This window comes from Bufo bufo, chromosome 4, assembly GCF_905171765.1.
Source record: "Bufo bufo chromosome 4, aBufBuf1.1, whole genome shotgun sequence".
Taxonomy (NCBI): domain Eukaryota; kingdom Metazoa; phylum Chordata; class Amphibia; order Anura; family Bufonidae; genus Bufo; species Bufo bufo.
The window spans coordinates 392,589,130-392,603,151 of record NC_053392.1 but is presented as its reverse complement, the minus strand read 5'-3'; the positions used below and the strand labels follow the sequence as shown (position 1 = coordinate 392,603,151).

At 44.1% G+C, this 14,022-nt stretch overlaps 1 protein-coding gene across 1 annotated transcript in view; it reads right to left on the bottom strand.

The window, feature by feature from the left end:
* The window catches only part of FUCA2 (alpha-L-fucosidase 2), a 90,599-nt gene that overhangs the window by 46,347 nt on the left and 30,230 nt on the right, over positions 1-14,022 (bottom strand). Inside the window, exons 3-6 of the mRNA XM_040429246.1 lie at positions 10,024-10,363; positions 9,595-9,805; positions 6,469-6,659; positions 3,514-3,619 (exon numbers count right to left, since the gene is read on the bottom strand). Of these exons, the coding sequence (XP_040285180.1) occupies positions 3,514-3,619; positions 6,469-6,659; positions 9,595-9,805; positions 10,024-10,363 (848 nt within the window). The remainder of the gene's footprint in view (positions 1-3,513; positions 3,620-6,468; positions 6,660-9,594; positions 9,806-10,023; positions 10,364-14,022) is intronic.

The following is a 14,022-nucleotide window of genomic DNA, read 5'->3' as shown; positions in this document are numbered from 1 at the left end:
TGATGGGTGTGTCATGGGTCAAAGTTCTTTACAATGTAAAAGAATATGGCGGGCGCGAATTACTCCATATGTTCGCATGTTCGGCGAATTGCGAACACGCAAAGTTTACCGCAAAACGACCGCCGGGCGAACCGCAAGGTCATCTCTACTGGAGACCATATCTCCAGAAGGATATTGATACTTTGGAGAGAGTTCAGAGAAGAGCTACTAAACTAGTACATGGATTGCAGGATAAAACTTACCAGGAAAGATTAAAGGACCTTAACATGTATAGCTTGGAAGAAAGACGAGACAGAGGGGATATGAGAGAAACTGCTAAATACATAAAGGGAATCAACAAGGTAAAAGAGGAGAGAATATTTAAAAGAAAAACTGCTACAAGAGGACATAGTTTTAAATTAGAGGGGCAAAGGTTTAAAAGTAATATCAGGAAGTATTACTTTACTGAGAGAGTAGTGGATGCATGGAATAGCTTTCCTGCAGAAGTGGTAGCTGCAAATACAGTGAAGGAGTCTAAGCATACATGGGATAGGCATAAGGCCATCCTTCATATAAGATAGGGCCAGGGGTTATCCATAGTACTCAGTATATTAGGCAGACTAGATGGGCCAAATGGTTCTTATCCGCCGACACATTCTATATTTCTATGTTACCTTTGTTGCAATCATTTTCAGCCAGTCAGCAAACGCACTTTTATAACACAAAAACCTCAATATTACAGAAACTTCTTAATGTGAAACCATACAGACAGTTTACATTCTGCACTTGAATGGTTTACAGATCCATATCAGAATATCGGGGAGTTTTTAGATAAACTGCACATACTTCAGCCAAAGCCAGAAACGGATCCTGCAGGAAGGAGGAGTATAAATCCTTCCTTTATATTTTTCATTCTCTTCTGACCCACTTCTGGCTTTGGCTAGAAAAAAACTGCATCAAAAAGTGTCACAGAAAGCAGTGTGTGAAACCACCCTTTGAAAAGAAAGTTTTTATGAATGAGTCCTGTTCAGCAACTTCTTTTTATGACACTGTATAAAAATAAAAATATGGGAAGATGGGTAGCTGGCAGGAAAAGTAAAAGAAGAGCATAAAGGTTTGGGAGTAACAACCAGGGTCGGTAATCAATGTAGCATACAGATGTAAACACGTGGAGTCCCTGTGGTTCTTACTATAAACCTATGTAATGAAATCTCAAACTTTGCGTTCCTCACATGCGATACCTCTCCTATAGAAGCAATGCTTTTACATCCGTAATGCGGCATGAGATATTGTGCGCCTTCATATAAAACCACAATATGTAGGTTCTAAAACTTAGAGTCTCCCTGTATGGTGCCCCTGTAGCACTGTTTCTAGGGGAGAATACCTGCATTATACCCAAAGTGATACACATTCTATATGAATCTGTGAGGCACAAACTGTGTGCGCCTCTATACAAAACCATGCTAAATGGGCATTTTATGTTATGTGTATGTCCTTATACTCCTGAAGAAGGAGATTTGCTATTGTCCCCGAACTGCATTGAGCTTATTTAAAATAAAAGGCTTTCTAAGCCTCAATTGAAGTCCCTGCTATATCATTGGGATACTGAAGTCTACCATACTCTCACGGCGATCTCGGCAAGGGAGGAGTGGGTACAAGTGTCTTCAGCTTATCTTGCACCTCCCTCCCTGGTGAAGTAAGTCACCTTCTACTTTCATTATTTTATTATTATCCATGATGGCCACTGCAGCACGCCAGACCTGCAGGGTATTGCGATTGTGAGGTCACGGTTAATGGGCAAGCGAGGGTTACGCACAGTTCTGTAGGAAAACCCTAGGCAGGCGTGAAGGAGAGGCTGGCACAGGAGTCCTCTGGGGCACACTCTGTATTTAGGGACCAGGCCTGGTGGTGGATGAGGTGCCCTGGATGTTGCAGGCGTTTTATGTGCCTGGGGCAAGGTCCCTTTAAGGATCGTGATGCCAGTGCCTGTAACGGTGGCACACCGGTTTCCAGTAGCAATAAGTGAGGTACACAGATGGTATAGTGAACCAAACGTTGCTTTACTGGAAAACAGTTCAACTTTGTACAATTCAGGTTCAGTTCCACATTGCAGCAGTAACGGATTAGCAGGCTTTTTATAAATGGCAGATAATTTGCAAGATACTCAGAGGGTAAAATCAACGCTCCAGACCAGGCTGCACTATTCCTCAGTTATTCTGGCTGGCTATATTCCAAGGCCCATATGCCCTAATGCTGGCTTTTATCCTTGGTAAACAATCTTCCTGAGGTATATATCCCTTGCTTTAATTCAATGATTCCTCTGCCTTTCAGCTTACTTGTCTTAGCTGGAACACTGGCTCTGCTCTGCTTGAGGGAACTGCAGGTTTCTCCCAGGAGGAAAACTCTTCTCTTGGGGTGACTCTTCTGATCTAACAGAGGCTCAGGAACTTCAGGCAGGCTAGACTGCACTACTAGCCACCTGGACTGCACTAACTCTCCCCTGTCTGGGCCTACCTATATATACACAGTGCTCTCTAGCTCCCTCTAATGTCTAGGGGGCTGAACTACACCCTAACAGGCCTGACACCCAGATAACACAGGGAAATGAACATAACACATTAATGCGATAGACATATTAACCCTTGTGTAGTGCCCACCTTTACCTAGTGGGACACTACACCCCTTTTTATCATTTGTTGGCACTGTACGATACTCAATTAAATCACTGCACCAACGGTTATTGGCGCTCCTAGCATATCTTTTATACTTTTGTTTCCAGTCTTTTTTGCAGTTCACCCTTTTTAAGTTGACTGTTTAAGTAGCAGCCTATACCGATTGTACTATCAATAGCAGTTTTTTATCTCTCTATGGGAATTTCTTCCTTTTGTTATTTTTGGATACTCTAGTAGTCCTCTGGCGCTTCCACATTTCCTATTCTCCTTCCTCAGTCTCCCTTTTTTTCCCCTTGTTTTCCCTGGCAGTGACCCTAATTTCTACTTCCCACTTTTTTCAATTCTACAAACAGGCACTAAAACAGAGGTAGACACAAAAGGGCAGATTTAAAAGGATTGTTTCATTCTGCAATGTTGAATGCAGAGCCGCCAATAGAGACAGCTTTCCGCCGTGCTCGTCTAGCCTCTGCAGAAGCATGGCAGTATAACTGAGAAGATTTTTTCTGCATGGAAAGTAATAAGGAACTATATTGTCAGCCTGAGCTCACCCCCTACCTACAGATTAGCAGCAGCACCACCAAGGGCTACATGTGGAAGCAAAAGATAATGGAAAAGGTATTGATGGCATAACGTATAGTAACTGCCTTTCAGGATTTTTGGTAGGAAAATGATTAATGAGATAAGACCTTTAACATGAACCAAATTCTACTACTGAATGACATTGATATATCTTTTAGACTGAATTGAATCTGATGATTGACAGCTGCAGACAAGACACCCTTTCTGGGCAATATATAGGTGTCCTATACATTGATGTCATTTAGTGCACACTGTATTCAACAAACCAAAAACTATTACCGACCTTCGTCTTCCCACTAGATCTGGGGTCTCCAAGCGTTATTTTCCAGCTGGAGGGCCACTTCAGGAATGTAGCATACACAGTCTGCTCTTCAGGTCTACATGTATACCTGTGGAATAAACCATGCATTAGTATTCAGAAATATGTATATGACAATGCTCTATATTCAGTAAGCAAGAAATACATTTCTGTAGTTCAGTGCAAATGTATCTGTTTGGCTTGAAAATGCTTATAGTGTATTCCTGTGGTCTCGGTACACAACACAGTGACATGTCACAAGGTTTGATGGGTGGAGATCCAGATGCAGAAGTGCTTAGGTGAGCAAGGTCATTGGTTTGGCTCTTCTTTGTGATTCTATTAAAGCAGGTACGAATCTGCAGCATGTATGAGTCTATACATCCCTCTGATACATCTCCAAAGACAGCCAAGCAAAGCCCAAGTGGCAAAGCAATCAGCTGAGGGCCTGCTCTCCTTCATTTTAGCAATTTGTGGATCCAAACTTCTGATAAGTCACCCACAAAAACAGTATGTAAATGATGGCACCCCAACAGTCCAGAGAATTGGGGCGACTAGTCCCTTGTTCCCAGCTTGGCTGCACGTACGGTCACTCACCATTACAGGGAGTGCAGAATTATTAGGCAAGTTGTATTTTTGAGGATTAATTTTATTATTGAACAACAACCATGTTCTCAATGAACCCAAAAAACTCATTAATATCAAAGCTGAATATTTTTGGAAGTAGTTTTTAGTTTGCTTTTAGTTTTAGCTATTTTAGGGGGATATCTGTGTGTGCATGTGACTATTACTGTGCATAATTATTAGGCAACTTAACAAAAAACAAATATATACCCATTTCAATTATTTATTTTTACCAGTGAAACCAATATAACATCTCAACATTCACAAATATACATTTCTGACATTCAAAAACAAAACAAAAACAAATCAGTGACCAATATAGCCACCTTTCTTTGCAAGGACACTCAAAAGCCTGCCATCCATGGATTCTGTCAGTGTTTTGATCTGTTCACCATCAACATTGCGTGCAGCAGCAACCACAGCCTCCCAGACACTGTTCAGAGAGGTGTACTGTTTTCCCTCCTTGTAAATCTCACATTTGATGATGGACCACAGGTTCTCAATGGGGTTCAGATCAGGTGAACAAGGAGGCCATGTCATTAGATTTTCTTCTTTTATACCCTTTCTTGCCAGCCACGCTGTGGAGTACTTGAACGCGTGTGATGGAGCATTGTCCTGCATGAAAATCATGTTTTTCTTGAAGGATGCAGACTTCTTCCTGTACCACTGCTTGAAGAAGGTGTCTTCCAGAAACTGGCAGTAGGACTGGGAGTTGAGCTTGACTCCATCCTCAACCCGAAAAGGCCCCACAAGCTCATCTTTGATGATACCAGCCCAAACCAGTACTCCACCTCCACCTTGCTGGCGTCTGAGTCGGACTGGAGCTCTCTGCCCTTTACCAATCCAGCCACGGGCCCATCCATCTGGCCCATCAAGACTCACTCTCATTTCATCAGTCCATAAAACCTTAGAAAAATCAGTCTTGAGATATTTCTTGGCCCAGTCTTGACGTTTCAGCTTGTGTGTCTTGTTCAGTGGTGGTCGTCTTTCAGCCTTTCTTACCTTGGCCATGTCTCTGAGTATTGCACACCTTGTGCTTTTGGGCACTCCAGTGATGTTGCAGCTCTGAAATATGGCTAAACTGGTGGCAAGTGGCATCTTGGCAGCTGCACGCTTGACTTTTCTCAGTTCATGGGCAGTTATTTTGCGCCTTGGTTTTTCCACACGCTTCTTGCGACCCTGTTGACTATTTTGAATGAAACGCTTGATAGTTCGATGATCACGCTTCAGAAGCTTTGCAATTTTAGGAGTGCTGCATCCCTCTGCAAGATATCTCACTATTTTCTACTTACTTTTCTGAGCCTGTTAAGTCCTTCTTTTGACCTATTTTGCCAAAGGAAAGGAAGTTGCCTAATAATTATGCACACCTAATATAGGGTGTTGATGTCATTAGACCACACCCCTTCTCATTACAGAGATGCACATCACCTAATATGCTTAATTGGTAGTAGGCTTTCGAGCCTATACAGCTTGGAGTAAGACAACATGCATAAAGAGGATAATGTGGTCAAAATACTCATTTGCCTAATAATTCTGCACACAGTGTATAGTCTATTGGAGAGATGGAAACAGCTGGACTGCTTTAATATCTATTATGGACATTAATGGAATAGTTAGCAGGTATGCATGGCCAATTTCAGCTGGGAAATGTTAACCCCCTTAAAGATGTAGAGTTAGAAACTGTTTTGGCTTCTATAGGAAGTCTTTTTTGTAGAGTTGCACCATCATACTATAAAAGCTGATGGGGAAAAACCATGAGGGGTATGGAATACCGCCATTACAGAAAACCTTATTGTGTCTTAGAGTTTTCCATGCTCCCGATATTGATGACCTATCCTCAGGATGTAGGTCATTACTATCCGATCGGTGAGGGCCCAACACCTGGCATCCCTACTGATCAGCTGTTCCCTGCAGCCTCCTGTGAATGTAGAGGTAACCACAGCTCTGTTTAAAGTGTAGTGCCCGTACCATACGTCATCTCCCATTCATTTCAATGGGAGCTGAGCTGCGGTAACCCAGCACAGAGATGTGGTTTCCTCTACATTTACAGAGCTAGTTCCAATGCTGGAAGCCCCTTCAGCTATCACATAGGACTGACTGATGCCAACTGATATCCAGTAGACACAGAGGAAGCAGTCAAATAACCAGTACGGTGATATCCGAATGAGACCAAAAGAGAAGCACAAGTACAATAGTAAGTTGCAGGGCCTGGCAGGCGAAGCACAGGGAAAATGAAAAGTCTGTTCCCAGATAATACCATTAGTAATCATAACCAAACATTTTCTGAGTTTTTAAAAGAAAATATGGTTGTTTTTTTACCAAACTCCTGGTGTCACCGAATCATTCTGAGCTCTCCAAGGTTTTGTACTATAAATGGCCTCTCCATTAACATCAAGCCATTTCCCCATCTGTTTCAAACGCTCTTCAAATACAACAGGAATTCGACCATCATGAGTGGGACCAATATTCATCAGTAGGTTTCCACCACACGATACAGTTTCAACTAACTCCTGTTGAAATGCAAATGGCACATGATTACTTACCTGTACACATAATGTACAAAAAGGACAAATTCTTTAAAACAAGGGGTATTTTTGAACTTAAAGGGGTTATCCCATGACTAATGTAAAAAATAAAAATCAGACATCATATAGTACCATATAGTACATGACAATACCTTTCCTAACAAAGCTAGAACCAGCCCTGTACTTCACATGGATCCAGAAATCTCCCCATTCATTGCTCTGTTAGATTTAAATCAAGCTGACAGCTCAAGGGAGTGTCCTCTAAGCTACAGTTAAGGGGGCGTGTCTCAGCTCTGCCTATCACAGCTCAGGGGGCGTGTCCATGCTCTCCCCATCACAGCTCAGGAGGTAGTTGAAAGATTAAACTGAGCATGTGCGGCCTTCCCAGTGAGCAGGACAAAGAAATAAGAAAATAAGTGGAGCTATACAGTTACATTTTATGGCATAACTGAGTAGCTATACAACATTTTTTTAATTACATGCAATTAGAAAAGTACTAAGATCCAGGTGCTGGTTTGAAAACTGTAGACTATTTGTCGTGGGACAACCCCTTTAATGAAAAGTTAAAGTCTTGACTCTCGTAAATGGGTTTTCTGAGATATTTTTACTGAGACCTATCCTCAGGATAGGTCATCAATAATCAGATCTGCGGGGGTCTGTCGGCTGGTTGAAGAGAAGGCTGCGCTCGTGGCAGCGCAGTCTTCTCTCCATTGTTTACTTGCTCACCGTAGGCATCGCAGTGGCGAGCAGGTGTAATTACAAGAAGCCGTCCCATTCACTTCAATGGGACAACTCGTTCCTATACAAGTGTATACTACAGAGCCGTCCCATAGAAGTGAATAGGACGACGACTTGTTATTAAGCCTGTTTACAACCAGCTGATCGGCAGGGGTTCTGGGTGTCGGACCTCCGCCATTCTGATACTGATGAACTATCCTGAGGATAGGTCATCAGTAAAATATCTCAGAAAACCTCTTTAAGCCATGAAAAATATTATTGACAAGCAGCAAAAAGGAAACTTCACAGACAAGTCAGCAGCAACTACTAAGCATCAAGAAATACAGTGCAAATAAGTCCTTAAAAGGGTTGTCCAGGATTTTGATCTTGATGGCCTATCCTCAAGACAAGCCATCAATATCAGATGACTAGGAGTCCAACACACTGACACCTACCAGTCAGCTGTTTTCTGTAGCTCCATCTGAATGCAGGTACCAGCTCTGTCCGCTACCCAATGGATGAAGCTGTGTAGTTCCAGCACTGGAGCTACAGCAAAACAGATGATCAGCGGGAATGCAGGGTGTAAGACTCCTGATGATCTGATATTGATGGACTGTCCTGAGGATATGCCATCAGATCAAAATCCTGGACAACCCCTTTAAGATGTCTTCTTTTGTAAAGTTGTTAAAATAATTTTCAGTTTCTTAGCTATATGTGTGTGCGAAATATGCACAACAACCAACATGGCTGACATTACAGCTATAAAAAGGATTCTCACCCAGCCTTCCCAGACCCTTAATCAGAAATGCATTTACACTGCAGCTGCTGGTGTATACATCAAATGTATCCATAGGCGCCATTCATCCAGCCAAAGGCCAAATGTGTGTCCAGGTGGTGTACCTTTTATTTTTGTTGTATAGAATAGTGTACTTCATTATACTGTGAGTATACCATGGGAGCCTATGGCTGACATATACCACTGTAAGCAAATATTGTAATGTACACACTATAACATGGGAGCCTATGGCTAACATGTGCCATTGTAAGCATATATGTGAGGTACACACTAACATGGGCGCCTATGGCAGACATATACCACTGTAAGCATATATTGTAATGTACACACCAACATGGGCGCCTATGGCTGACATATACCACTGTAAGCATATATTGTAATGTACACACTAACATGGGCGCCTATGGCAGACATATACCACTGTAAGCATATATTGTAATGTACACACTAACATGGGAGCCTATGGCAGACATATACCACTGTAAGCATATATTGTAATGTACACACTAACATGGGCGCCTATGGCAGACATATACCACTGTAAGCATATATTGTAATGTACACACTAACATGGGCGCCTATGGCAGACATATACCACTGTAAGCATATATTGTAATGTACACACTAACATGGGCGCCTATGGCAGACATATACCACTGTAAGCATATATTGTAAAGTACACACTAACATGGGAGCCTATGGCTGACATACTATATGCCACTAGTGTAAGTGAGAAGCATCTGTTGGAAGTAAACATCTGGAAATTCTCCCAGTCGGGAAAGCTGAAGACAGCCCCCAACGTATTTTCCATATGGCAGTCTAGGATATTTGGGTAAAAAAACGTTAATAGCAGCTATACTGGTGTCCACCCCAACCTTCTCAGATACATCTAAATGATATGTTTAACATCTTGACATGACAGAGAAAAGTCTAGGAGATACATTTACTGGTGAGGTTCTTATTTTAGGGAGATGTGCTGATTAACGTCACCAATAAAGTTCTGCCATTGTGTTCAGCATTAAAGGGGTTGTCAGAGACAGGCCACCAATATGAAATTGGTGGCAGTCCACCTGCGGACACCACCATTGATCAGCTGACTGAAGGGGTCCGTAGCACTTTCTTTTATGTATACAAGGCACAGCGCCATACTTCTGGTAGTGGTTGTACCCGGTATTGCAGCTCAGTCCTATTCACTTGAAAGAGACTGATGTGCAGAGAGCTACAATACCAGACACAGCCACTACCAAAGGTAATGAGTTCTGCTTGGTAAATAATGGAGGGGACAGAGCTGAAGTGCTGTGGCCCCTCCACCCAGAGGAGTGACAGATGTCATTGATCTGATACTGAAGGCAAGCAATCGATACTGTAGTCCCGATAAAACCTTTTACATTTTACAGTCAGACCTACCTGTACTAGTTCTTCAATCGTCAGTAGCTCAGATATTAATGCATTCCTCCGGTATCCCCAGGAGCGCTTGTCAATAGTCATACAGTTCTCCCATTTGTGATCTAGCAGGTGACCCGGATTGTAGCGGTCACTACATGTGTAATAGCCGCCATGCTTACATATGCAGTCAAATCCCCACCGGTCATTAGTTACTACGCTATCTTTAACTGGGCTAAAATGGGGAAAGGATATAAAGATATGTATGAAATCATCTGCAATTAATGAGAATAATAATAAACATAAAAGAAACGTCTCTGTCAGTCACAAAGTGAGCTCAGCTTTTTCCTTATATTCCATTAACATTAGCGGAGAATCACCGACCCCTAATAGTCATATATCTAATTGACATTCCATAGAAATCTGCACATAGACTAAAAATGGCCAACTCGCCTTTCATTGTAGAGCCAAGCCAGGAAGCCAGTGCTGTTCCAGTAGGTATACGGGGCATCACCATCTCCATCTGACCACAGAATTTCTGGTCTATACCTTACGACAATTTCATACAATTCAGGCAAGGATTTGCCATTTGGAAAATAGCGTGTTTGGAAAGCATTCTGTTTATCAGTCAGAAAAAGAGGGTTGAACCACTCAAAAAGAGAGTGGTAAAGTCCAAAGCGCAAATCTGTATACTTCCGGATGGCATCTGCCAGCTCACCGACTAGGTCACGCTTTGATCCCACATCCAAGGAGTTCCAATTCCACGAAAATTTGGAGCCCCATAAGGTGTAACCTTTAAAGAAAAAATAGTGTTTGATTACAGAAAAAAAAATAAAAATAAAGGGCTACCAGACTATAATCAGAGGCAATGCTGCAATCAAAATCAGGAACAAAGCGCAGTGCACTACCCAATGTGGTGGGAAAAAAATCTGCGTGTTTTAAAATTCCCAGAATACCCCATATCGGGGTTCAGCAACTGCTGGCACTCCAGCTGCTGTGAAACTACAATTTCCAGCAAGCTCCATTCACTTCTATGGGAATTCCAAGAACAGCCAAGAATGTGTGCATGCTGAGAGTTGTAGTTTCACCACAGCTGGAGAGATGGAGGTTGCAGATCCTTTCCTATTTGTCGTTAATTTGCACAGATCTCTACTGTGTATTTCTCTGTTTGCATCTGCAGCAAATCTGTATCAAAATCACAACACATGCAGATTTCTGCCACATGTGATTGTACTCTAAGGCCTCTTGCACATGACCGTATGGCTTTTTCAGTATTTTGTGGTCTGCAAAAAACGGATCTGCAAAAATACGAATGATGTCCGTGTGCATTCCATTTTTTGCCGAACGGAACAGCTGGCCTCTGATAGAACAATCCTATCCTTGTCCGTTACTAATAGGACATGTTCTATCTTTGAATGGAATGGAAAAACGGAAATGAAAGGCATACGGAGTACCTTTGTTATTTTATTTTTTTGCAGATCCATTGAAATTAATGATTCCGTATACGAAACGCAAAAAAAAAAAAAAGTTTGTGTGCAAGAGGCCTAATGGGACAAGACAACTATTGTCACAGAATCACTTGCGGTATGTTAAACGGGTTGTCCCACCATGTGCATGTCATATTCATTGTATAGACCGTAAAAATGATCAATGATTGTTGTTTACACGCTGAAGAGTTATGACATTTACTTACATAGTATGGCGCCACCTGGTGTATAAAGTGTATAATAATGTGCGTATCCACCTAATGGGCTAAGTGGTGGACACACATAGTCACTCTCTCCACAGACAGGTCTTTGCATAATGATCCACCGTTGACCACAGAGCTTTTTTCAGGGAAGGGAGCCATTACTATTAAAGGGATTCTGTCAGTAAGATTTTCGATATAGAGCTGTTCATATCATCCTATCAGTCTCCATTATCTAATTAAAAATATACTAATTTTACCCCCACCTGTCCTTTAATTTTTGAAAGGGCTGTCCCTCCGGCCGTTTGTGCCCAGCCGTGCACCTTATTTCGTAGCCCAGAGCCGCCCACTGCTAATTATTCACTCCTCTCATCGGCGATGGTGCGCCGTAATCTCGCGCATGCACCCTGGATCCACTGGTCAGCGTTTGCGCGGTGCCCTGGCAGCAGCCTCAGCGAGCGAAGCGCGCATGCGATAGCTGTCTGCGCACTTCGCTCGCGGGCACTGACCTGTCAGGGTGCATGCGCAAGATTACGGCGCACCATCGGCGATGAGAGGAGTAAATAATTAGCAGTGGGGCGGCGCTGGGCTACGAGATAAGGGGCGCGGCTGGGCACAAACAGCCGGAGGGACAGCCCTTTGGGCACGTTAGTAAGGTAATTAGCATATAAATAAAAAAGTTTTTTTTAATCAAAAATGAAAAGGACAGGTGGGGGTAAAACTAGTATATTTTTAATTAGATAATGGAGACTGATAGGATGATATGAACAGCTCTATATCGAAAATCTTGCTGACAGAATCCCTTTAACTCAACTGCAGTGAGCACAGGGGGAAAAACGAGATTTTTGTATAACTTACCAGTAAAATCTCTTTCTCGCTCTTCCTTGGGGGACACAGGAGACCTTAGGGTATAGCTCAGCTCCCTAGGAGGCGTGACACTAAGTGAAAACTGTTAGGCCCCTCCTCCAGCAGCTATACCCTCAGCCTGGAGAGAGAGACTACCAGTTGCGTGTCCAAGTAGTGAGAAAAAAGGCAATGACCTACAAAGTGGAAACCAAACAAGTCAACTACCCGACAAGGGCAACCAAAACGTAACCTGTAGAAAAATAAAATGATGGGTGAGTGCTGTGTCCCATAAGGAAGAGCGAGAGAGATTTTACTGGCAAGTTATACAAAAATCTCGTTTTCTCGCCCATTTCCTTGGGGCACACATGAGACCTTGGGACGTCCGAGAGCAGTCCAAGAAGGGAGGGACCACAGCCCAAGGTGAAGCCACCGTAGGCATCATGAAACCGCCGCCTGCAAAACCAGGCGGCCCAAAGCAGCATCCGCCGATGCATGAGTGTGCCCCCGGTAAAATTTGGTAAAGGTGTGCAAGGAAGACCAAGTGGCCACCTTGCACAATTGTTCAGCCGAAGCCCGATGTCTCTGTGCTCAAGAGGCACCGACTGCTCTGGTGGAATGAGCGGTGACACAGAAAGGCAGAACCCTGCCCTTGGCGCGGTAAGTTTCAGCAATAGCCAATTTGATGAAACGGGCGATAGCCACCTTGGAGGCCGCCAATCCCTTGCGCGGACCCTCCCGAACTACAATAAGAGAGTCTGAGCGACGAAAGTGGCCGGTGATCTCCAAGTAAATCTTCAAGGCCCTAACAACGTTCAAGCGGTGAAGTTCCCATTCCCGGGGGTGGGAAGGGGATGGGCACAAAGAGGGGAGGACAATGTCCTCATTTAGATGAAATGCGGAGACCACCTTCGGAAGGAAGGGACAGGACGGAGAACAGCCTTATCTTGGTGAAAGACCAGAAAAGGCTCGGAACAGGAAAGGGCCGCCAATTCGGACACCTGTCTAAAAGACGTGATGGCCATAAGGAACACGACCTTACAAGATAAAAGTCGTAAGGAGATCTTCCGTAACGGCTCGAAGGGGGTAGCTTGCAGCGCCGAGAGCACCAAATTCAGGTCCCAGGGCAGAATCGGGGAACGGTATGGAGGAACCGAGTGAGCCACTCCTTGGATGAAGGTCTTGACAGGTCCAAGAGGAGCCAGGGGACGCTGGAAGAGGATGGACGGCGCCGAAACCTGACCCTTCAAGGAACTGAGACCCAGCCCCAGGTCCAGGCCGGACTGGAGGGAGAGAGAAACGGAGAGGAGGAACACCCAGATTCTCACAGAATCCCAAATAAGACCTCCAAGTCCGATAATAGATCTTAGACGAGGCAGGCTTCCGGGCGCGGATCATGGTGCGAACCACATCCGCTCAAAACCTCCGTTGAGTCAAAACTGCGGTCTCAATAGCCACGCCGTCAAATGTAGCGATCTGAAATGCTGGTGGAAGATCGACCCTTGAGAGAGTAGATCTTCTCTGAGAAGTAACGGCCCCGGTGCGTCTCCCAGGAGCAGCATCAGATCGGCGTACCAAGACCGGCGAGGCCAATCTGGAGCGACCAAGATCGTGGGAATGCCTTCTGCCGCGATCTTCTGGAAAACCCGAGGCAGTAGGGGAATGGAAGGGAACACATACAGAAGGGAAAATTCTTGCCACGGAAGAACAAGGGCATCGGCGCCGTACACACTCGGGTCCCTTGCCCTGGCCAGGAAGGTGGGAAGCTTGTGGTTGAACCTGGAGGCCATGAGGTCCACATCCGGACGACCCCAACGAAGGCAAATGGACTCTAACACGTCCGGGTGTAGGGACCACTCGCCCGGGTCGATGATGGTCCGGCTGAGGAAGTCCATCGTACAGTTCTCCACCCCTGGAATATA